A 25,861-nucleotide genomic window follows, 5' to 3' on the forward strand; every position below is an offset into this window, starting at 1 on the left:
ATGTTTAAGGCTACCAGACTCAGAGACACAACTCATGTCATAAACACACTGCAAGCAGCTGCACATGGGTTACAAAGGAACCCGCGGAGCCCAGGCACCCTCATGGAGGTCAGGATGCCCCCGGGACCTGGGGGTTCTCTTAGCTTAGGGCCTCTCCCAGATCAATTTGGATGAGGAAATAGATACAAAACCACAGGGTTGTTATGCTCCAAGTTTGTCAAACGTGTACAAAGAAAAACTGAGAAAGCCATGCCCCCAAACTGTTACCCTTGTGTACGTATAAGTGGCAATAATATGGCTGATTTTAACACTGCACGTGCATTTATTTGTATTTTTATATTGTGAATTTTCTCAGTGGAGACATAGTACTTATTAAGTGTATTTCCCGATTATATAGTTCTTGCTTTATTATCACATAAATCAGTCTTCCTGATTCCAAAAGCAGTACACATACACACAAATAGACACATTTGAAAAAGACTGCAATAAAACCAGAAAGCAAAATCCTATGTGCTCTAAGCCCAAAGATAACCTCTGTTAACATATGGGCATATTTGTTTGCTTTGTGCACATAGAGGCATATATATTACTTTTGTTATCACAAAACTATATATAAATGCTAGGCATATACATGAAAGTAGGAGGATCCTTTTCTGCTTCCAACGCTCTTTAAACACAAATATCTCAGTGACAATAAGACATCAGTGGTATCTTTGTCCTTTTATTCATGGAATACAAGCACCAGGAGTAACGTGGGTGGCCCGTGGGCTCTGATGCTGCAGTGGTCCTGGGCCCGGACAGGACACGTGGCTGTTACCGGGGCCATTTAAAAGGCACTTTTTAGGAGAAAGAAATACCTCCTCCGGAGGGACTTCTCCATGACCAGCCCAGCAGACAACTTTGCCTCCCTCTGCCTGTAGCTCCTGCTGCTTCATAACAAAGGTCAGAGCTCTGGGAACCTATCCTGTCATCGGCTGGTGGGCGGGGCTGTTGCAAGCCCAGAATGCTGGTGCCACCTGACATATAGTGGTGTGGGTGGTTCCCCACCTGAGGTCTTGCCCAAGCTTTTCCTGCCAAATATTCTGTAAAGGCAGAGCCACGTAAGAGCCGAGGGGGGACGAGGTCAATGCCATCCAGGCATAGGGGCACAAGGAACCGAGGCGTGACCAGAACAACATCCCCTTACAGTGGCCACCTCTGTTCCCGGGGAGTCACCACGGCAGCGTGTCAGGAGGCCCAGGGATGGCTTCGCACTTCCTACCAGGTCGAGCGTGGGGCACGCTGGCCACGATGGGGAGCCTGATCTTCCAGGCTGGTGAAAGTCATGGTCTTCAGGGACCAAACGAGGCCAAGGCACCATTGCGCAAGCAGCCCGAGAGAAACAGAGAGGGGGGGGGGGCGTGTAGAGGTGGGTCCCTGCGAGGTGGAACCGCCCTTCTGCCTGTCGGGGAGCAGGGGCCAGGAGAAGGGCCGCTCCCCGGACAGCTGGGAGCCGTACCCAGAAGGCTGCTCTCAAGACAAGTCAACATGGCCGTGCGTGGAGACCCGCGGGGGCCCCGGGATGGCGAGTGAGGCCCACGGCAGAGGAGGCTGCCCTGGGCTTCGGTGCAGAGGCAGTCTCGGGGGAAGAACCACACGGGTCGTAATCCCGCAAGTGGGCTCCTCACTGGTGGTCAAATCTGCGAAGCCGCTGCCTTCTCATTTCTTCTTCTGGTGAGAGACGGAACCCGTAGGGCTGGGGGCTTGGCCCGCTGGTCCCTGTCGGGAGAAAGCACAAAGGAGAAATCAAAGACTGCCCATCCATCTTTCTGACATTTGCAGGGCGTTGTTTCCAAGGATTTCAAGGGGGAAGAAAGACTGATGGCTTGGGTGTCATCTTTATTTTAGCACAAAGCAGAAATATAACAAACATATTTCAACCTCAGCTGTCAATACTTAATTTCAACATCAAGTAAATACTTTTAGTGTGGTCCAGTCTACAAATCTAATCCACTCATTTCAAAGATTCTTGACAAAAATCCTCACTTTTTTCCCCCATCATTCTTTGTAATTTACATCATCTCATGTCTACAAGGTCCCCAGGGCTTATTTATTTTTTTATGCCCAGAAGTAACTTGTTGCTATTCCTAACTTCCCCACCAAGTATGTGGTTTGGTGTTTCTTCATCAGCCTTCGGTCCTCCCTCCTCTTTCTCCCTCTGCCCGGCGGCCTCCTGCAGCCCCTGACGCCCACCCCAGCCAGAAGGAATCATGTCTGCTTGAAACACACACGTGCCACTGAGCACCAGGGCCACAGAACAGGGGCCCAGTTACCACAATGACCATTAACTGGGCAGGGAGGAAAAATGCAGGCGTAACATCAAAAAATTATATGAAGGACCATGGACATCGTTCCTGAAAAGGGTTTCTGTTCATTCTCCAAGAGCGGTGCCTTTTCCAAGATGTTCCCAGGTCATGGGAATGGATAGAATGATTGTTAAGAAACACTACGGTGAAAAAATGTTAGAGAAAGCCCAGGAAACTAAGCAGCCTTCTCACAAAGGAAGACAAACAATGCAGGACATCACCTCCACGTGGAGCCGGAGAAACTGAGCCTGGGAAAGCAGAGAGTGGAATGGCAGCTCCCTGGGGCCAGGGGAGGAGGGGTCGGGGAGCTGCTGTTGAAGGGCACAAGTAAGTAGGACCTGGAGATCGAATGCACAACATCGTGACTATAGTCAAGAATACGGTATTACAAACTTCGAGGTTGCTAGGAGACTCAATCAACTGTTTTCAACACAAAAAAGGAGCTGATAAGTGTGTGTCATGTACAAGGGCTGGCTGACGCCCCTGAGGCAATCATACCACAATATACAAATGTAATAAAGCAGCACATACACGCCTTAGGTTTACACAGTGTTGTATGTTGGTTACGATGGATAAAAAAAAAATTGATTAAAAAAAAAAAACGAAACAGTCTGCTCAGTCCACCACTAGAACTTCAGTGGTCAGATGATGAGAAATTTTCAAAAGGGAGGCAAAAGGTAACTCCTCTTTCATTTTGTTTCTTCCCGAACACTTACCCCTGTTTGGTTCTTTCTTTTTGAGACCATGGGAGAAGTACCCCCCCCCACCCCGCCCCACTGCAGCCATTCCTGCCTAGTAACCCACACGTGGGCTGGGCAGGCCTGGCCCCATGCTCACTCCTGCTGGCTACACTCTGCTCCAAGGGTTTTTGGGACAGCATAACCTACGTCGATTCATCAACCTTCGTTAAGGATGACATTCAAACATAGAACGGGCTTGTAAGACGTTCACAGTAAGGAGTTTATGAATACTATTAAGACTGAAGTTTAACTGGATACAGTTTTGGCTGTATGTATCTGAAAAGGAATTTTATACAAAGAGGCAAACGCCTTGAAATTACAGAAAGTGGTGCCTGGGTTGCTCAGTCAGTTAAGTGTCCGACTCTTGATTTTGGCTCAAGTCATGATCTCAGGGTCATGAGATCGAGCTCTGCTTCCAGCTCTGTGCTTAGCGAGCGGGGCGTCTACTTCTTTCTCCCCCCACCCCCCGCCCTTCCCCTCGCTCTTGTTCTCTAAAATAAATAAATATTTTAAAAAAAAAGAAGTTACAGTGAAACTCATGAATCCAATTACCATTAGTTATTGCTTAAATCTGTTGTATATGATGAGCTCCAAATCCAGCTTCCGGCTGGCAGGGAGCCTTGAGGGAGAGCTGTGGGCAGAGTCGGAGGCAGGCTCGACGTGGCGGGTTGAGTGTGGGCCACCGACCATGAGCCCATGGAAGCTGCAAGAGTGCTCAGAATCCCAAAGGGAGTCACCGTGTCCACAAGAGAATGCCCGAGAATGAACATTCCCATGGAGGGAGGGACACAAAGCTGCAGACTGAAGGCTCGTGGGGTCCAATTTTCGAAATGAGCGGCCCACACATGTGTACCCTGGACTCGCTCACAGGGCATCCGGGGAGAACGGGGCTGAGCCGAAGGAAGTGCCACGTACTGAAGCCGACAGCTCACATCAAGGAGCAATGATCACTCTCGGGCTCACAGAGTCCTTTTAAGGTGCCGTAGGTCAGTCAGCCAGCTCTCACTGCCAATTTGTGATCCCAAGTTTACAGATGAGTGAGCTAAGGCTCAGAGATCATTAGGGACACACATAAGGTCATGAAGCCAGCCCATGGGGCAGCAAATCTTGCACTTGGGGCTCCCACGCACTGTCCCCACAACCCCACATCACCGTCATCCCCTCTAGCATCCTGCCAGCCTGTGCACTCCTGCCCAAACCCAGACGGGTATGTGCAGAGCTCATGCGATCTGGAAGGAGAAAAGAAGAGGATCCAGCCCAAACCCATCAACTCTATAGGACTCTGCTGTTACCACAGACATGACTACAAAGTTCCCACATGGGTCCCCTTAATTTCCTGGCTTTCCAGGACCAGCAGAGGGTCCTGGTTCTAACAGTACCACAACACCACCACCCGATTTATAATCAGGCCTGATATGTGGGTATTTAAAATCCTTCAACCTCAGTGTTTCTGGTATCACCAAAGCCACCCCACTCTCTGAAGAAGGCCTTAATTGCTTCATTTCAGGCTCTGAACACTCTACTGTCCTTAATCCCAGGGGTTAATTTCTTTGGAAAGTTCTCAAGTGTAAATTAATCTGTGCTGTTTTGGAGACAGTAACATATTTGATGTCAGTCACAAACGACACCATTTGTCACATCTGGGCTTTCAGTCAGTGCCACCCTGGGGACAAGGCCTCTGCAGTCCCATTCAAGTCTCGACTAAGCTCTGTCTTCCGATCCCCGGCTATCCACTACTTTTAAATTCACTTCTAGGTTTCTGTAGTTTTCGGCTGCGTCTCATGATCTATTACTTCTCTCCGCAGCCCCCAGGATCCTTCGCAGGCATTCCTCAAAGGGTCTTAGAAGTGGTTTCAGTCTGCAGTTATATTTATTAAGTCCTTGGAGAAGACGTAGACAGGCCTCTGCTGGGTGGTAGGAGGAGACGCAGTCCACTCCCCAGGATGTCCGGGGATGTCAGGGCAAAGGTGTTGGGAGGGCACAGGAGAAGCTTCCAGCCCTACCTGGAACCAGAGTGTGGTGCACCAGCAAGTCTCTGTTTCGCAGCTTCTGGGGGGCTCATGTGTGAGGGGAGGCTGCCCAGCAAGGTGACTGCAGGGTCCTTCCCACCATGGTGCAGTCTGACTGCTCGGGACTAAAGTCCGACCCCTCTATTTTTAACTAGACATCCTGGAGCAAGCTGGTTACCTTCACTTGGTCTCAGTTTCCCTATCTATAAAAAGGGACAAAAGAGGAAGTCACTCCCTGGATTGTTAAGAGGCAAGAAGAGAAATGTTGCACATAAAATGTGTGGCTGAGTACTAAGCATACGGTGAGTGCCTGATGAGGGCTGGATGTTATCATTTTTCATCTCTAACATCATCATGAATCATGCGTCAGATGTCTACTTATTAGCATTGTGAACTAACTCAGTAGAAGATACACAATAAAGTGACAAAAACAGTGACTGCTCAGAAGACAGACCCCAATTATGTCTGACGCCCACTTGGCAGCATTTCGTACAAAATGCAGAGATTTGCCTTCTAAGAAACAGACACGGACAAAAGGTAATTAACAACCTCCAGCGTGCCACAGCTTTTGTAACACGGAGGAGGCTTGTGGTCACTGGGAAAGCTGGCGGGCCGAGCCAAGACCACCTTTTCTCGCTGAGTTAAATCATGCACTGAACATTTACAGGCCTGGGTGAGACAGCCCTGCTCTGGTGAACTCGATGCAGGATATTAGTATTTATGAGCCCTGCCTCCGTGTCCCTGTAAATGGAGGTCAGTTCCCAATGTTACTCAAAGAAACAGTGAGCATGCTTCAAAGAACCTGAGGAACAGTGTCCATTTTAAGACAATTTAGCTCAATTATAAGCACCAGCAGTGAGATCATAAAATTTATTGATTCGTGGTTTTTGATGGAAAAATTTTCAGTTCTCTACCCTTATGTATAATGCAGTAACCTCTGCATTTTACATCTAAGGGAGGAGAAGCAATTTCACCCAGATAAGAATTGCTAAAAAGAGCACCATGAGTTGATGGCCATTTTTCCTCCTGTTCGCCATCCCCGCAAGCAGAGATGTTTAATTTGCTGGTATTCACAGATCTTGCCCATGATCTGATCAGCACTCTACACCATTCAGTGAAATTATACTGATGTGAGTCACAGGATGGCATATCATTCCCTTATATTAGGAAGCTAAAGAGGCAATCACTTTTCTTTAACCAGGAAACCTCTAAATAAATCACTAGTGTTCTCAGGGATTTCTACTATCCAATGAGGGCAGAGCATGGGACCCGCATTCTCTCCTTTAAGAAGGTTATTTTATTAGAATTCCATAAATTACAAAGCTTCCAAAATGCCTTCTGAAAGGATGGTTGCTAAGTCATCTATGGACAAAGACCAAAAAGGCTGTAAGAAACTCCAAGCCCAGCAATTTGGCAAGACAGTCTTTGAAAAGGGGAGATACTTAAGGACATAAGACCACTTTGCTTTTCGAGTCACTGATTATAACCTCTATCTATTCATCTATCTATCTCTTTAAAAAGAGTCTGAAATTCACCTAAAACCTCATAAATCCATATAAACGGAAGCTTCATTATGTTTTACAGGAAAGGTAACATTTAGAAGTGACTTGAGAGAGGAAATAATCCCATTTTGACTCCTCAACCATTCAAGTCAGCCACTGTGGGGATATTTCTTTGTTCTGAAATAGTATCTGAAGCCTCAAAATGAGAAGCTTTGAAACGGAGACCCATGGGGCGCCTGGGTGGCTCAGTGGGTTAAGCCTCTGCCTTCGGCTCAGGTCATGATCCCGGGGTCCTGGGATCGAGCTCCGCATCCGGCTCCTTTCTTGGCAGGGAGCCTGCTTTCCCCTCTCTCTCTGCCTGCCTCTCTGCCTACATGTGACCTCTCTCTGTCAAATAAAGAAATAAAAAATCTTTGGGGAAAAAAAAAAAAAGAAAGAAACGGAGACCCACTCAGTAGCTACATTACCTGTTGTCCTTTTCTCTCTGATCTCCAGGCAATTTGGGAAATCTTTATGGCTACAATGAACTTGAAATAAGTAAGAGTATAATCCAGTTAGCAATTCAAGTAACGTAAAATATTGGGTCTACCATGTCGGGTCCAGTGTTTCTTGCAATATAGACAAAAAAGTATGGTGTGACCTCTAGAACAGAAAAAGGCACTTCTGGAGATAAGGAACATCTGAACCACCGCTACATGCTTACCCTACTTACTCTCCCTCTTTTTAAATAAGCACACAGCATGATTAATTTTTATGAACTAAACATGTGAGACCAAAACCCAGATCAAAACCCAGAACACTTCCAGCATTCATAAACCTCTAAGTGTACCCTTCTAGTCCCGGCTCCCATACTCGACAGTGCCCGTTATCCTGATTTCCAACGGTGTAGACTCCTTTGTCTATTTTTGTGCATATATGCATTCATATAATATGCAAGCTTTGTGCGTGGCTTCATTTAATGTTAACGGTTGTGATCCATATTGCTATATGTGGTTTTTATTCTACTTACCCCTCCAAGTAAGAACTTCCTCATCTATTTATAGACAGAGGTCAAGTAACTTGCCAAGGCCCCATAGCCAGGCAGTGGCTGAGTCAAGACTCAAACCCGGATGGATCCCTTTCTACTCTGCTCCAGATTTGAGGTCTATGAGTTGTCTTCCTCAATCCCAAACCAGACTCTGTAAACTTAAACAATACTATTGCTTTAATCATGACTTAGAGGCAGGATCTGAAGTTTACCTTCTGCCACAGGTAGGGCTCACTGCAAACGGGAGCCTTTCTTGGGTATCTGAAGGGAGCTGGGATTAGGCTCTCATCTGATGAGGTACGTAGTTTCAGCAACAGGCCCAGCTCTAAAGGGCAGCCTTAGTCGTTCGCTAGCAAGTATTTTTTTAGACAGAGAACGGTTTATAACTTCTTGCAGAAATAGTTTTTGATGCACTTTCTCCCTCACTATGCTGGAGGAGCAGCAGGGGAGGAAGGAGAAGCTGAGTGTCCACCTGTCATCAGCAATCACTGTGACAAGAGGCTCTTCTTTTTAAATGGAGTCCAGCGGACACGAGATGTTAGCCTAGTTTCAAGCACACCACACACCGATTCAGCAATGCTGTGCCCGATGCTGGGCTTCCCACAGTGCCGCTCCCAGCTGTCACCACACCAGGATGACACCAGCGACTATATGCCCTGGGTGGTGCCTTTCCTCTCCATGACCTGCTCCTTCCAGGAGGGGGAGTCTGGATCTCCCGGTCCCAATACCCATTTTGCCCATCCCATTCTCCCCTCCCTCTGGCAACCTCCCATTTGTTTTCTGTATTTATGGGTCTGTTTTTGCTTTTTGCCTGTTTATTCATTTGTTTTATATTTTAGATTCCACATGTAAGTAAGATCATATGGTATTTCTTGTTCTCTGATTTATTTCACTGAGCATCACACCCGCCAGGTCCATCTGTGTGGTTGCAAATGGCAGGGCCCCATCCTTTCTTTTATGGCTGAGGAACGCCCCACTGTATATCAGACCGCATCTTCTTTATCTATTCATCTGTGGACAGACACCTGGATTGCTTATGAAATTTTTTTTTTAACAAATGAATGTGAATTTTAATACTAAGACTTGCCTCTTTTTAAAATCAATCTCTTAAGACCTTTGAAAATTCCATCACCCCCTTCGTACTTTATCAAGATGGGTTTTTATGATACTAGAAATATTTTCAAACACCTTTTACATACATTTAATGACACTTTGGAATGTTTCAAGTTTCCCTTGATCTAAAATAAAATGCCGTTTGGTCAGCAATCTGGAAGGGTCTCAGTTTACCCAACCTATCTGCTGATTTTGGAAACTGAAGAGGTTGACTATCTCTGACAATATCCTTGGACTTTAGGACTGATTTTTTTTTTTTTCAATTCAAAATCATCTAGGGATATTCGCTGGACAAATATATGCAAACCCTGGAAAACTAGACACAGGGCTCCCTGGGGGCAGAGGCTGGCTCTCACTTCCATATTCTCCTTGTCTAGTACATACTAGGGACCCTAGGTTTCTGGCTGGGATGACAGAAACTAAACATGGGCCTCGTCTTGAGACCCAGATTTGAGAACACACTTTACAACAACAAAAAAAAGGAAACTGAAAGCAGAACTTCCCATGTGCAAGGGAGAAGGGGGTTCTGATCAAGCACACACATCCACGAGTGTGGACAATGCTAGGAGAAGGAGGACAACCCTCTGGGAAATGAGGATTCCACAGCCCTCCCAGAAGCTTCAGGGTCCGTGCTGACTGGTCTTGGGAGGGCAGCTGCGATGCCTTGTGTCCTGCCGTTTCCGACGGACAGTCCACACCGGCCCACGGCAGGAACACAGTGGGCTGCGCACAGTGTGGGGAGCTGTTGAGCACAACCACCCAGCCCACCCCTCTGCCGGACTCCTCTCCGGAAGCCCTCAGAGGCATGGAAGGTCCACACGGCTGTCTGCACGAGTCTCCGGACTCCTCAGCCCTCGGTCAGCTCTGACCCTGCGGCCTTGTATCCCTCGGGCAGAAGCTCGCCGGTGTAGGAGGAAGGACAGACGGGAAACCCAGGAAGCTGCATTTTAAGGAGCAGCCCAGGGACTGTGCTGCAAGCGGTGTATCAAATCACTGAGAACTGCTATGTTAAAAGAACACACCTCACCAGACATGGGTTTAGGACCCTGGACAAGTCACTTCTCCTCCCCGGCTTGGGGCTTGTCTGGGCCTCATGGTGCTGGACTAGACGTTTTACCCTCTGCACAGAGATTCCACGACTTGTGTGGGTCCCAGTGAGACAGCGGGTGGGCTGGTCTAAGCTGGGAGAGTGCGACAGGCCACCCCAGCCTCCTCCTCTACAGTCTTCAGTCTGGGCCGCTGCGCTGGAGGACCCGCCCGCCCCCGCTGGCCAGCCTGGCCGTGACTACCCGCAGCTGGGCACAAACTGGCCACGCTGTGCTCCAACTCAGCTGGTCTATTTCGGTGCCCCTTGGCTCTGCCATTTGAACTTTTAGTCCACTTTTTATTTTGGAATAATTTCAGACTTGCAGGAAAGTGACAGAGAGAATACAGACGATTCAATTCCGCACATGTTAACATCTAACACCACGACGTGGACTAAGGACTCATTTCCGGGGACGGATGCATTACTATTAACCAAATTCTAGACTTCATTTTGATGTTACCAGTTTTTCCACGAATTTCCTTTCTCTGTACAATGGCATACCTGGTCGACCATGTCTTCTTAGCCTCTTCTGGTCTGTGGCAGCTTCTCCTGTCTTTTCTGGCTTCCTATGACCTTGATGATTTGGAGGAGTGCTGGCCAGGAAGCCTGTGGAAATGACCTTCAGTTTGGTTTGTCTGATGTTTTGAAGTGGGGTTATGGGTCTGAGGCAGAAGGCCACAGAGCTGAGGCGCCCCTTCCGTGATCATATCCGGGGTTTCTATGATCAGCATGACTAATTACGTGCCATGTAACCTTGAGCACTTGATTCAGTAGTGTTTGCCAGGTTCCTACACTTTTTCGATGAGTTCTGAGGGAATGAAGCCACAGAGAGTTACCAGGATAAAACAGGAGAAGCAGGAGTGGGGACCTCGAGGTGTCCCCGGGCACCAGGTCCCTGAATTCCTGTGCTTCTCTCATGCTGACATGAGTGTGCGAGTTGCCACGACGGTTGTTCTGAAAGTTTCCAATCCCGTAGGTTTGTCGTGGAGCCCAGGCCACCGTATTTTCAGTGAGACCCCAGGTGATCCTGACCCGCACCTGACTCTGGGGAACCACGGAGCTCCAGCTTGTTCTTCCAACCCAGGTTTCGTTCCAGTTTTTACACTTGCCAGCAGGTGGACCCAGAGGCCTGTGACACGGAGTCCGCTGATGAAAACTAGGGCAAATTCCAGTCAACAAAGCATTCCGCATCGTAAGCAGAACTGGGGTTATTTTGAAACAGATGGGCTCTACAGAAGCTGCCGCCCTGAATATGATGGGGCTGTTTATTGTCTCGATGGTCTGAAACCCAGGGACTACTTACCAGCATCTAGCAGTTTCTAGGTCCTATCAGAGTTCTTCAAAAGCAGAGGAGACCGCCAGGGGACACTCAGAGGGTTAGATGTGGGTATGGACGTGGATGTGGAGACAGATCTTTTCACCAGCTCTAAACTCAGAATCTACTCTTGCTACGGCGCTTGATGCCTTGCACCCTGGAACGCTCTTTACTGCAATGATCTGTTTCACTCCAACTCCAAATCAGAAAAGATAAACAGATACAATCTATGCTAATAAGACAATCTTCGGTGCAGTGATACTAGAAACGATTTATTTTAAAACCTAATCAAAGCGGTTCTGCTTATGGTCCACATTTTCACCCAAGCCCCCACTTCTACCTGCCCCCGGTCCTCTTTCCTTCTGCGCCTTCCCCTCGCCCCGCCCCAGCAGAATATCAGGAGGGAGGAAGCGAGGTCAGGAAGGGTCTTCTGGCTCCTTCTAGCTGTGCTTGATGCAGTGGCTGAGAGTGTAGGGCGAGGCCTTATACACGGAATATTCTGTGAGTTCTGGAAATCCGCAAACAACTCCAGCATCGATGGCTGCTCCCTGGAGGATGTTTTTAATTCCTTAGACTATGACCCCAGACACTTAGCTGCTGTCCTGGCCAGCCCCGCCCCAGAGGGGCCAGGAAGGGGGTCTGAGAGGTGGGCGGCTTGGTACTTGGTGGTCTGGCTTTCTGGGCTGCTGGCCCCTCCTCCACCCCCGTCAGCTGAGGGAGGAAGAGATGCACTTCCTGGTGGCTGAGGCCCAGCCTGAGGTGGTGGGTCCACAAGTGCCTGGGCCAGCAGCTTCCCTGCTCCAAAGGGATAAAATGCCAGCTGTGTAGTCCACCCCCTTCCATGCTTGGGGAGTGGTGGTTCACTCAGAAACAACAAAATCCCCAACGCTACTGCTTTTTGTTCTGGCTTTCAAAGCCCCTGTTCAGACAGAGGTACAGAGAAGCATTTCGGATGACATTTAGACCTATTTCATTTCTTTTCTCACTCCTTCTGCCTTGAGTTCCAAATCAGAGTCGGCTCACATCTCAGTTCTTTAAGCAAAGGCCCCCAATAATGATTTCATGGACTTTTGAAATCACAGACCATTTAAAATTAGACAATATTTCACTCAAAAACACCTCAATCTTCCGAAAAGCACTGTTTAGCCTTTGGGCATGAAAATACAAATAAACGTCATCCCAAGAAATCAAGGGATAAGGAAAATATGGAGAGCCAGTGTGAGAACTTTGGAAAGGGACAAGGGAACCTAGGTTGGAAACCTCTGCTGACAGTGACCACCTGGGGATCAAGCCAGGTTGCCCTGGATGATGATGAGGGCAGTGTCAGGAGGAATGAGGCTGTGTGGCCTTGAGAGGCGCAGGGGTTGGGACAGCTGGCTCCTAGGCTCAGCAGCCACAGATACCAGGCCCCACAGCTACCCAATGCTTCCCTGTCACCCTGGACTGCAAGAAACATGGTGTGTCAAAGGATGTCTAGATCCAGACACTGGATCTAGAATAGGAAGCCCCAAAGCTGGATGTGGGGGAGCCAGCTGAGAGGCATGTTCTAGGTTGTAACTTGGGAAATCCCACACCAATGTCTGTGGTGGGGCCCAGGAATCTGCATTTTCCCCTCAAGAATCTACAGTGAGCTGCTGGCCCCACCTGGAGAAACTTGGGATCAAAAGCACGCCACAAATGTATTCTGGAGGGTCGTTTCGCCTTGACCACTGGTACCAGCATGGTCACTGATTTTGTACAAGTAGGTCTTTGGACACATTTTTCATGAGCCAGAGACACTGGTAGTTTCTAGGGTTGTTTGTGCTCAATCCTGCATCATGTGTAAGATATCCGTGTAACCCAGCTTTCCTGAAGAATTGAACAGATACCGTTATGGTACTGCCCTGGAGATTCTAGGAGTCGTAACATCAGAGTAGAGGAAACTGGCCCAGCATCCCTCCCCCCGTCCTTGGGATGAAGTGGGTTCACCTCTGGGTCCCTGATGCCTGGTACATGGCGGGTGCATCACACATGTTTGGAGAATGGACTGGGCAGAGAGGGGGTCAGGATGACCCCGCCAGAACAGCGGGGCCAGAGAGCAGTGAACAACACGAAGATAAATGGTGGCAGGTAGGGAATTTCAAGGTCTGGGGATCTGGATCCCTGGCCTGGGCCACTAACCAGCAACCAAGCCAGTTCATGGATAAGGAACAGGTGAGGGGAGGCTACACATGCCTAGGCTTCAGAACACAATTCAGTCCAACTGTTTCCTCTGTGGAATTCCTGAAGTTTTCCTGGGCTCTGGGGTTCACCGTACTTTAGAGAATGTTCAGGAGTCAGAAGCAGGCCGAAATAGGAGATGGATGACGTACATCCCAGCTAAATGCATCTTAAACACTTGAAAAATTCAAATTATTTCTGTTTTTCAAATACCATAGCCCTGATTAGTGCATAACCGCATGTCCAGAGATACTGATATCAACATAGAACTGAAAAACAATCCCTGACCTAGGAAACTGTCCCTGACATTGTTGATGGCCAAGGGGAACACTGCGGTTCCGAGCTCTCAGGGAGGCTGAACGCTGCTGCCTGCAGCCTCCTCTCACAGGCAGGAGGAAGGGAAGACAGAGTGCTCGGAGAAACCCCACGGCCGAGCAGGCCACAGCTAGTGTCCACGGGGTGCAGGCCGGTGGGGGCAGGCGGAGGGCCTCTCCGGGAAATAAGCTCTGCACCCCGCCACAAGCAGATAAAACAACGTGAGCACCGTGCCCAGATGGTTTAAAGAAAAAAAAAAAAAAAAAAAAAAAGAAAGGCAAGAGAGAGAGGAGGTGGGAATAAAGGAAAGGATAAGACACCCTTGTCAAAAATACGATAGCTGTGAATTCTGAGTGGTGACGGTGGTGGCCCAAAACCCGGGGTGGGCCCCTCTGGCGAGGCGTCCATACCAGGGAAAGGGGGGGACAGCACAACCTCTGAGCCATTCCTAGCAGATCAGCCCTGGGAGATGAGCGGCGCAGAGAGGCCTCGGGAGTAAATAAACAAGCCAGCAGGAGCCTTGCTCTCTGCGCCCCGAGAGCTAAGAAACTCTCCACCTTGAGCTGTGCCACTCGTGGATTTCTGGCATGTGACGACTATCCCACAAGTATGATGGTCGTTTTAAAAACACGCTCGCTTCCGTAGCCGATGGTATTTAGCCCAACCCTGCGCCTACCTGCCACTTCTTGTGCGTTTTTTTAGGTCTGCTTAACTCACAGCCACTCACCAGCCATTCTGATCTTGTGCCCCCTTAGTGTGTGTGTGTGCGCGTGAGCGCGTGCATGTGTGTGTATGCGCACATGCTCCTGCTTCTGCGCGGGCACGGGTATGTGGGCACATGCACACACAGACACACACACACACACCCCGTGACAGGAATGTCTCTCACACACAAGCCCTCCCCTCCCAGCCTCGGGGAGGCCTGGGGGCTTTCTCAGACTGTTCTCACACCCCTGAGGGGGCCTCAAACTGACCCAGGACAGCGCAGAAAGGTTTCTAAAACCGCCTCTGCTCTGGAGAGATAATCAGTAACCACAAACAGTCACCTATTCTTACAGGTCTGTTAATGATTTCTAGTAAAATAAAACTTACTTTACCAACATTAAGGGAGACCTCGGGACTAAATTTTTGGAATCTGAAGTGCCGAGATCGGAGTCTAAACTTTGGCTTCTCTTGGAAAACGGATGATTTCGACAAAGGGAGGGATTATGTTGCTTTCTGAGACCCCTTTGGAAGGATCTCCATGTGTGCTACGGCCGGAGTACAAGCTCCTCCTGGGAGGCCCGTCTCTGTCTTCAAGAAGGAAGCTCTGAAGATGCGATCAAGTGTGGGTAGGGCATTCTATGTCAGATGCGTCCAGTCCCTCTGAAAAACCCGGGTTTTCAGAACAGGGAGGGGTACGTTATGATTGTTTTCTCTTCCAGGCATTTCATCCTGCATAACCCACAGCTCCCTTGTCACACCTGGAGTGGACGTCGGTGGTTTACAAAAGTGCCCTTCTGCTATCTGGCTCTGGCAGGGGACAGTAGGAAAGAGCGACTTCTGGAACCAGACAAACTTGGGTTTGGATACCACCTCTGGTCCCTGTTCTGTGTTCTCGGACAAGTTACTCTCTTCCCTGACCCTTGTTTTTCTTATCTGGGCAGCACAGATGTGCTCCGAAATGAACAAAATCAAAGGAGGTCAGTGCCTGGCCCCAAACACTCATGGGTAAGGGGTACCTATTATTTTACTATTTACTATTTACCCCCTTCCAGGCTGCCGCATCCCGGGAATGTCCCCACCCTACAACCAGTGAGTCACACCACCCAGACCCTGGTCGTCCTGGACACTTCCCTCTTCCTCACCTGCCCCTCTGGGACACATCACCAAATCCTGGCATTTTAAGCTGAACATTTCTGGAACTCATCCATTTCCCCCAACTGCCCCATCACCAACCCCCACCTGAGCCACCTGTTTTGTGAACCTGGACTGGCTTCTGAGCCCCTAAATGATCCCCCCACATTCTCTCTGGTCTTCCGACCGGTGATTCCCCACACAGTTGTGGGAGAGCTTTTGGAAAACATGCACCTTGTCAAGTTCATTCTCTACCTGCCAAGGGCTTCCTTTTATTTCAGCATAAACATCAAAATTTGTAACCAGCCCAGGACGCCTGCCTTCTGTCACCTCCCACTCACCACTTATCCCTTCTCCAGCAATCAGCTCAAACACTGGATCCTTAGGAAAGGGCCTGCATTCCCCCGAACTCTCAGCAAGGGTCCTCTGCCCTCGCTCTCCCTGGATCTCGTCCCCTTTCTTCAAAGCCCACGAGGCTGCCATTAGTAATTTGACAAGACTCATTATTTTGGTAAAGTGTGTCCTCACTGGGCTGTGAGCTCTGCAGGGTAAGAGGAGTGAGGGGCTGTGTTCACATTCTCCCTCCAGGAGTGAATAAATGAACGAACGGATGCGTGAATGAGAGAGAGGGCAGGAGGGATGGGTAGATGTCCTCGTTTTATAGATGGCCAAACTGTGACTCCAGGAGGTGTGTGATTCCTGAGGTCTCAGAGCCGGCAAATAATGCGGCTGGGGTTGGTTAGATCTAATCCAGGGGTTGGATCTAAGCTCAGTGTTCTCTGTACACCACCAGGCTGCTCTGGAAACCAGCACCCACAGCTCTCCCTTTAACATGGAACTTTCTTCACTTCGATCAGCGGCTCAGCAAAAAATTGGTGTTTTTGTTTTTTGTTTTTTTTTAAACAGGAGGCTATGAGGGCACGGGAGGGGCCATAATTGGTACATGAAGAAAGAAGAAATTCCAAGTTGATACACTGGATATTTTGAGTTAAGAAAAAAAAAAAGATGACCATGAAAAGGCATAGAATTCATTGCAATTTAGGTCAAGTAGAACCACATTTCCAGAATTGTTTCTATGGGTCTGAAGATAGTAGATTAAGGGCAATTGACTTGGCAAAAGACCTAGACATGTTTTCAGACACTCTTACATTAGGGAAAATGACAGTAAAAAGCCCCGATGAGGACACTATACCAACATGACTGATATAAATGGAACATACTTCTATGAGTCATTTGTAGCTTTAAATACTATAGAAAAAAAAATTTTATAAAACATGCCCAAACAGCCTCCCTTTGATGTGGTGAACCCTTTTAAAACCACATTGTTCAAATTTATGTTAAAATGCAAACCCTTCATGTTTACAATGGTACTCTTGGAGGAATGCAATATAAAAAAGTACAACTGTTAAATTTCAAAGACAAGACTTATAACCTCAGAACAATAGGGCATTCCCAGTGCAAATTTATGAGCTGTTAAACCTCAAAAGGTTTCTTCAATTAGCAGGGAAGGCTTGTGACATATCTGCAGCCTGATATAGGGGCTGCTCTTTATCTAATTTGGGGTGTACTGCTTTTATCAGAACTTTTCCTTACTTTTATTGACCTCGGCCTACAACTATTGTGCTTTTCCCTGCACAGCGTTTGATCCTGCTAATTATGCTGTGGGGCGGGGACGGCGTTTCACGGTTTACCATCGCTCCCGGGGGGCCCACTACAAATTATACATAATGCATTGCATTGTAATTGCTGCACTGTGAACTTGGCTCACCTTTCCAACATAAAATACCAACATCCAAGTAGTTTTATTATTTAAAAACAAAAAACAACAACAACAGAAACAAAACCATAAGGGATTCTTTCGGATTATAAACATCTGAAGACACAATATTCTCATGAATTCCAGCTGGCTATTCTGGACCAAGGAGGGCAGGCAAGGCTGAAAAGCAAATACACTTCATACGAATGTTTACAGAGAAAAAGAGGAGGCAGTCCTACAGGCGAGGCCCTACTGAATGCAAACTGAAACGGAGGGGGCCCAAGCTGAAGGGCGGACAGAAGTCCAAACTGAGAAACCGGAGACACAAGTTCTCGTGATGGTCCCTTTGCCTCACTGGGCCTCAGCCTCATTCTGAAAACAAAGGCTCAGACCCAAATGACCACAAAAGTGCCCTTTCCCCAAGGACCGGGGCCTGAGGAGAGCAGTGGCTTGTTTTCCGAGTCCAGTTTGTAGGAACCCAAATGTGAGGCCTCCTGCCAGGGCTCTGTTGGTTTGGGGCCCCTTAGAAGAAGATAATGGCTCTTTAAAGGGCAGCAGCGGGGGGCCGGGGGAGGGGGACAGAATGAACGGAGCTGCAAATTCTATACACAAAACAGCCAGGTGGAAACAAAATGACAAGAACAGCACTGGGGTCAATGAGGCTTACTGCCGTGGCCTGCCTGCCCCAGGCCGGAAGTCCACGCTCCGGACACCCCTCAGCTGGCTGCTTGGAGTTCCGGAGCTGTGGTTCCTGTAACAAGCAACACCGAGGTACCAGGCAACTGCTCCTGATCCTCTTTTCTCCCCTTCCCCCGAAAGTGAGACAAGAACCTGATCTATGACCTCAGACTGGTTTCTTTTCACTTCCTTTCAGGGAGAAGAATATTCTAGAAGAGCTTCAGTGGAGGTGGCACTCAGCCTGAGCACATTCTGCATCAGTGAGGAAGCCACGATCAAAGAATGGGAGACAGCGGTGGGGCAGGGAGGCTGGGGTGGGGTGGGCGTGGGTCAGGCTCACACATTTTAGTGATTCCTAATAGTCGCTGTCTGAGGACATGGTGCTCCCTTGCTGCTGCTACTTGCCACACTGGCTGGAGTCAGGAAGTCAGTGACTTGGCGTCCTTGTTTCTCTTGTCGAATGGTGTTTCTGGGTGGAGGGTGGTGGTGGGGGGTGGTTTTAATGTCTGAGACCCAGGATGAGCGGCGGGTACAGGCTGCCCCCATGGGCCCGGCTTGGAAGCTGTGTTTGGGCTGGCTCTGAAGGGACACTCCTGTCACACCTTCACAGCATCCCTCCTGCCAAAGACTTGGGAGGTTTCATCGTTGTTCCAATCCACACTGCATTTAGTCTCCAAACAAAATATCAGGAGACTTGTAACCAGTCAGGTCGGCCATGCCAGTGGAGACAGAAAGGTTGACTATTTTAAACTAAGCCCACTAGTGTGACTGCTCTCGTATTTTCTCCATTGCTCAGACCTAGAGATGGAACACAGCGCCCCGGCTTCAGTCAGCTTACTCCTACAGCCAGATGCACTCAGCAGAGCCCCCAGGGGGACCTGCTCGGCTCTCGCTTCCTGTCAGCAATGGCGGAACTTGGCTTAGGTGTATGATCTCTTTTCAACTATTCTCTAAATCATATGTAGTTTCTATAAGCATCACAACTTTTAATGTGCCAGTAAAAGGCAATACCTAAGGAGACTGTTTAGATCATCATCGAAAAGTCCAAGCCCAACAGATTTTCAAGGGTTCCTTGTTTGTATAGAAATATACCCATTTCCATACCCTTTTGCACTACACAACATTGGACAGTATCTTTGCATCCAAGCAGACTTCCTGTTCTGCACCAAACCACCCCCTCTCATCAAGAGCCTGGGTGGCTCAGTTGGTTAAGTTCTGCCTTCAGCTCAACGTCATGATCTCAGGGTCCTGGGATAGAGTCCCATGGTGGGCTCTCCACTCAGCAGGGGGTCTGTTTGTCCCTCTCCCTCTCCTTCTGCCCCTCCCCCTGCTCATGCTCACGCTCTTTCGCTCTCTCTCTCTCTCTCTTTAATAAATAAGTAAATTCTTTAAAAAAGAGACAGAGAAAGAGACTATCCAACAGTTTCTGTTATCTGGGTGGGACTGGCCTGGCTTCTGAGAGTTCCAGGAGGAAATGAGAAAACGTGAGGAAAATTGAGAACTGGCTCGCTACAGGAGGAAGGGCCCTTCTACGAGGGGTTGACCACTTTGAGGAAGGCAAGCAAACTGTTCCTGAGTGAGAGCCTCAAGGGCATCTACTCCACAGGTGTGTGACACGGTCCTGTCAGAGTTTCTCTTTATGCTCCCTTATCCTCCCGGCACCATGTTAATTCTTAGAAGACTCCACGAGAGCTCAGGTCTGAAGCTCCCATGTTAGAAATGGAACTGCTGACTGAAGGGAAGTAATACACCGGCAGCTTTAAATACACAATTTCCTTACCACCACTGGGAGACCCGATTCTCCCCACATGCTCATGGGGTCACAGCACTGAATGAGCTGAGGGCAGCAGGCATTGTGGCCAGTCCCTGTGTGGACCCAGGCCTCATCTGTGGCGTGGGAGCACAGCCTGGAAGAGATAGATGGCCTACAAATGGCAAAGGGGGCACCAGGTCAGTTACATGTGAAGACAGGGACCTTACAGGAACGAGCTCTAATTATAGGACAACGTGCTTGGCCCTGGCTGGTCACCACCTCCCTGCCTTCTGTGAGGGAACCTGTCACTAAAGAGTCACACATGCAAATCAGGTCCGGGGTAAACTCCTCTTTATTTTTCAACCAACTGGAAGAATCAAATGGCCAGATTTCTTTTCGGAACATCTTCATTAAGAAACAAGAGATGGAACGGAAGTCACCACCTGGATTCCCGGGACTCAAAAAAGGCAACAATCACACAACCCTGTGAGGTCAGGCCTTGATTCGGCTGAAGCACATTCAAGTTCCAGCACAGGGCCCACAGACCTGCCCTTTGGGGGACTGACGCTGAGAAGACCCTGTGAGTCAAGTGTTAAGTCTAGTAAAATTTGGTGGAAAGGAAACATGCTCTCAAATTTCAGTTCTAGTGAGTGATGAGCCACCTCACCTGATAATCTTCGGCTAGTGAGAAAACTCACCTGACATTCTATTGTGTGCCTACCAGGTGTCAGGTACAGAGGAAGGACTGAATGGGTATCACAGTGACAGGACTCCTTCACAGTGATGGACAGAAGGGAGTGTGCCTTAAGCCAGTGACAGCCGGGAGAGAACACAGCTAGTTTTCTCATTTTCATCTCTCTAACTTCCTTTATTTCAGTTTAGAGCTTGTAATTTCTAATTCCACCAAAGTTTCTGAGGCAGTCTGAAATTTTAGCAACTTGCCTCTCCCCTCTTTCCTTAATTTATATGACCAACATGAACTGAAAACACCAGCTGGGGGTCAGGCACCATTCTGGATTAAGGACGAATAAGGTACAGCTTCTTCTCTTGACGAGACCATTTAAGCCCGAGAGGAATACGGCTATGTGGTTTAAATGCGTGCATATGTTCATATCCATGGGACCTAATGTGCATGAAAATCAGTATGAGATGTACAAAAAATTTCTAAAGCTAACGAGGCCACCTAGACACCCCCTTGTCTTACAGATCCTGAAACGGAGTTCACAAAAGCTCAGACAATTTTTCCAGGTCCCTCAGCTTGCCTGCAATAACTCGGAAACTAGAACCTAGCCCTCCTCGTTCTTACCAACAGCAGACATGCCTCCGAGTGAGCGCTCAAGCAGTATGTGCTACAACCAGGTTTCCAGCAATAGGGGTCATTCTGATGGCCCAGCCGGCCATAAGGCCTTGCCAGTCTTGCTCACATAACACATAAACCGACCCTGTTAGAGCAGTGGCTTCTCTTTGATGTCAGGCCACAAATACTCAGACATGCAGCTGGTGGGCAGTGAGTCTCCCATCAAAGAGCTCCCTGTTCCTCAACTGACTGCTCCTCCCACCTGGTTCAAGAGCGAGCCAATGGCACAGCTCATTTCAACCTGAACTTCAGACCCGTGTTTGACAGCAAAGTATGTTTAGAACTTTTGAGTGCTGAGCATTCACGGTGGTTGGAATCCTAACTATTCATTCAAATTGTTACTCCCTGTGCCGCGGAAAAGGGATCTTTGACTTTGGTCACTTGTCAAGGCCTAGGATACTGGGTACAGATGCCAGAGTGTGGCAAGGCTGTGAGGGAGCCCCGCCACAGACTCTGCCAACCCTCAAGTCCGGCACATGCCCAGCGGCCAATCTCGTACCTGAACAAAAAGGGGACTCTCCAGAGGGAGCAGCTAGAAGGGTCAACGGTCAGGATTATGATCTTAGGACCAAAGGATCTATTGACCTTAGAGCTGTTCTAAGACTCACAGAAATTCTGGAGGGGGATACAATCAGTGGCAAGTGTGTCCATGAATGAAACAGCCGCTCCACATTCTTCTCATTTGGTTTTCACTCCTTAAGACAATAATGATGACAATCACGAAAGACCTGGCATTTTCAAGAATGACAATCTCTAGAACTTTCAGGCTTGTTTCCTCATGGTCTAATTTATCATCTTTTCTAACAAGAAAACTCGAATATAAAATATTAGAAAAGTTCTCGCTGAAGGGTACTGGGCAGAGAAGAAAGAGTCAGTAGGAGAGGTGACATCTCAGAATTGCTTTGGGAAAGACACCCAACGCCATGGAGCTTTACTCTAAATAAATAAATACAAATCTTCCAATGGGGAGAGTTTTGGGTAAATAGCAAAGCATATGAGGAAGCAGAGTAGAAAAGGGAATATAAAAATACCACCTTCCCAACTTCCTTAGACAAGGAGGCCAGACGCCTCCCCTCAGGCACTCACTTCTTGGTCACCAACATCTCCAATGCAAGAAAACATTTCAAAATTTTGAGTAATCATATCCTTAAATTGATGGCAGGCAAACCTTGTTCTTTCTCTGGTGAGAATATGCTTTGGGATTCCTGTCCATATTAAATGCCCTCAATGAGTTTAGGAAAAGGTCACTTAAGAACCATACAGGCACAGACATGCATGCAAAAAAGAAGTATTGAAAATGAACAAGGGTCTCTGTGGGGAGCTTGGAAGGAACTGGATGAGGAAGGGCAGTGTCAGAAGGCACAGTACGGACTCAAGAAGGGAACTCCATCTTCTTATTCTGTAGGTCAGGTCTATCAAGAGATTTGAAAAGAAATACAGAAAACTAATTTAGCAGTGGAGAAACTAAACTTTACATGCCCCATTTTTATGTTACAGGTTTCCTTCCCCATTCTAACTTTAGCTTATACACAGAAGGACTCCGGAATACACAAGGTCACTTGGGCATGTGCATACAATCCAACCAAAAAAATGAGCAATAAAAAAGCAAGACATGTCAAATATACTTCAAAAAAGGTACCCTGAGGAGCAAGAGTTTGATCCAGTGTGGAGGGACAGAGCCCCGGATGAGTCTGTCCTGGTCACTGTGGTGTTGCTAGTGCAGGAGGCCCATGAGTATTTGCTGAATGACGGAATCCCAAAGAATTTTCAGGGTTGGAGGGCAAGTTCCACTATTTCTGCCTTGACCCAGAAACTCAGCCCATCAACCGCTTTGCAGGTTTTTGAGTTTAGTTCAAGTGCACTCCGGAGGCCTCCAAAGAGGTTGGTGAGGACTGAATACTCACAGTGTCCATCAACAGAAGTGGGGATCCCCTTTTCTAGGGTGAAATCAAGGTCTAAGGAAGAAAAGGATGGCTCTTCAGATAATCCTAGCCTCTCCCCTCCTCACTGAGTCCCTCTGTATTTCTTTCTTTCATAAGGAAAGGATCTCTCTCCTAGCTTTCCACCATGTTCAACAGGTCACCAGATCCTAGAGCTTTGAAGAAAGATGAAGATTCACTTTTGGATTAAAAAAAGTCACATAGTCATATGTTTTAGTACATTTGAAATGATGTAAGGTCAGACTTCCAAAAATAAAAGCCCACAAAGGTCCTCCACATCCCCACACGATGGCCAGGACATCACTCCTCTCACCGAGCTTACAGTCGAGTGAGGTCAGAAGCACACACCAACGGCCGCCCTCCCTGTGGGAAAGATCTAAGAAAATAACTTCTCTGAACCTCAATTTCCTTATGGAAAAACAGTCGACCCAAACCCAGAAACCACAGCCTTCAGGGCAGTTTCGAGGACCGAATTAAAAACAAACAAACAAAAAAAGATGGGAATGTATTTCACGAGCTCAGATTGCCAAGAAGTCCAAGTTTTAACCCCTGAACTCCGGGGACCTCTGAGAGGTAAATGTCTCTTACAATGTTAGATGCTGCACCTGCTGCCTGCGAAGGGCTGGAGCTCAAGACAGACACGTCCCTACCAGACCCTGAAAGTAAGGCCTCTCCGGTGCCCTCTGCAAGCTAAAGGATATTCCCGATGGACAGACACACATAAACCAGGATGCTTCATGCACGGACAAATCTCAATCCGTATCATCCGACTCCAAAGAAGCAGAGGTTTTAGAAAGAAAGAAAGAAAACTTATTTTGGGAAAAAGACATGAAACCATTTTTCAATCAGCTTCAGTCCAAAGCAGGCACCACCATTTATCTGCCCTAAGAATGAAAAGCCATAGGCTGCTCCTAAATTGTTTTACTTTTCTTTTCTGCAGACATTTTATGAAACACCTAAGTCCTCCCAGCTGGCAGTGCCAGTAGGTAAAAGGGGACATGAACTCCGTTTTGGGAAGAAAGGCTCACGTGGCACAGCTGAGACACAGATCCAGGAGGCAGTCTGGTTCTATTATCCTCCTTTTTTCTTTTCTTTTCCCTTTGCTCTCTCATGGGCACCCATTCGGGGAGCAGCATGGGAGAGGGTTGGGGTGGGCTACGACCAGGTTAAAAGCAGCCCAGAACACCACAGAAAACACTGAAGGGTAAATGAGAACACTTATCAACTTGTGTGATGAGAAAACTGGCTCCTTTCACCGTGTTAGACTAGACGCTCCTTCTGGCTTCAAGACGCCCTTTGTGTCTAACCACAGGATGGGTGTTACGACGATGTGCCGTGTGTTTAAATAAAACAAGAAAACAAACCAAGACAAACAGCATTCTGAAGAAGGAAAAATCTCCTAAAAATACTTTACGACGACTTCAAACATGAAATCACATTTACAAAATAACATTTTCATGACTTAGGCGTAAGTGACTCAGGAACATATGGATTAAATTTCCTTCAAAATGCATATGGCTTGAACAATATTGGGGGGGGCTGGCTTGGCAAAATTAGCTTGGTTTGTCGAGCACAGCTCTGGAAAAAGGAGGAAAAAAAGGAGCGTGTCAAACTGCACTCACTGGAGCATCCCTTTCTGGAGTTCTCTGTGGTGACGGAGTCAGCTGGCTCCATCGGCCATTACCTAAGAAACTTGGAACAAATTCCTTGGAAATGGTTTAATTCTTTTTCCCTATTTAGGCAAAGTATTCAATAAGTTTATAATAAATGACCCTCCTTCATCCCCAATATCGTGTCAAAAACAGAGGTCTGCCTCTGTAGGAAAAAAAAAAAAAAAAAAAGAAGTTGAGTCGTCCTAGGCCCAGAGCAAATGGCGACCGTGTCTTTTCGACAACGGGGCATGGCTACGTATACAGAGAAGTTTTTATTTCCTTCAGTACATTTGGACTTTAGAGAATACCTTTCTTCCCCAAAAATTAAAGATGCAAACTTTAGGCAAAGCCCACAATAATCAGACTGCTTTACCTGCCCAGCCTCTTTTTTTTTTTTTTAACCAAACTTCACATGCAAATACTGCCACCACCACGATCTCTATAAAATGCCTTAGCATTCGTAGTGTTTACTGATTCCAAAATGTACCCTCAAATATCATCTCATCCCATCCTAGGGGACAGTCATGATGAGCATTCGACCCATTTTTTAAGATGAGCAAACAGAGATCAGGTTCAGAGAAAGGCTGTGGTGCATCTACTAGCCAGTGTGCCAACACCAACAGTACATTCCTGTCTTGGTATCTTTTATTGTTCATTTTAATTTTCTTTCTTTAGAGAGAGAGAGAGAGAGAGAGAGGGAGGGAGTGCAGTGGTGGGGAAGGGCAGAGGGGGAGAGAGAGCAAGAATCTCAAGCAGGCTCCACGCTGGGTGCGGAGCCCGACATGGGGCTCCATCTCATGACCCTGAGATCATGACCTGAGCCAAAATCAAGAGTCACATGCTTATCTGAGCCACCCAGGTGCCCCTATTCATTTCTATTAATATTTAATAGTGGTACTCTCTAGAATGCCTACTTCCTTTATCCCTACATCCTAGAATCTCCACTTCTTTAAGGACTGGAACAAATGCCACACTTCCAAGAAAGGATCCTTAAACACTCGGTCTCTAAGTGTGATGGGCTTTTTTTAAAATGTGTCATTTGGGCTCAGCTGCAGTCGCAGTTGCTCAATCAAACCCTAATTGGGGTGTGTTGTGAAGGTATTAAATAGATATGATTAAAGTCCATTATCAGTCAACTTTAAAGGAGATTATTCTAGATAATCTGGGTGAGCCTAAGCCAGAAAGGCCCTAAGACCAGAGCTGAGGTTTCCTTGAAAAAGAAGAAATTCCACGTATG

General features: G+C 47.7%; 1 protein-coding gene across 2 annotated transcripts in view; it reads right to left on the reverse strand.

Annotated features, from left to right (window-relative positions):
• Nucleotides 1-306: 306 nt before the first annotated feature.
• The window catches only part of RHBDD1 (rhomboid domain containing 1), a 124,922-nt gene continuing 99,367 nt past the window's right edge, over nucleotides 307-25,861 (reverse strand). For both annotated transcript variants that reach the window (XM_080799137.1, XM_080799138.1), the window contains exon 7: nucleotides 307-1,758. In XM_080799137.1, coding sequence (XP_080655263.1) covers nucleotides 1,664-1,758 — 95 coding nt within the window. In that variant the 3' untranslated portion in view covers nucleotides 307-1,663. The remainder of the gene's footprint in view (nucleotides 1,759-25,861) is intronic.

This window comes from Martes martes (assembly GCF_963455335.1).
Source record: "Martes martes genome assembly, chromosome: 3".
In the NCBI taxonomy this organism is placed as follows: Eukaryota; Metazoa; Chordata; class Mammalia; order Carnivora; family Mustelidae; genus Martes; species Martes martes.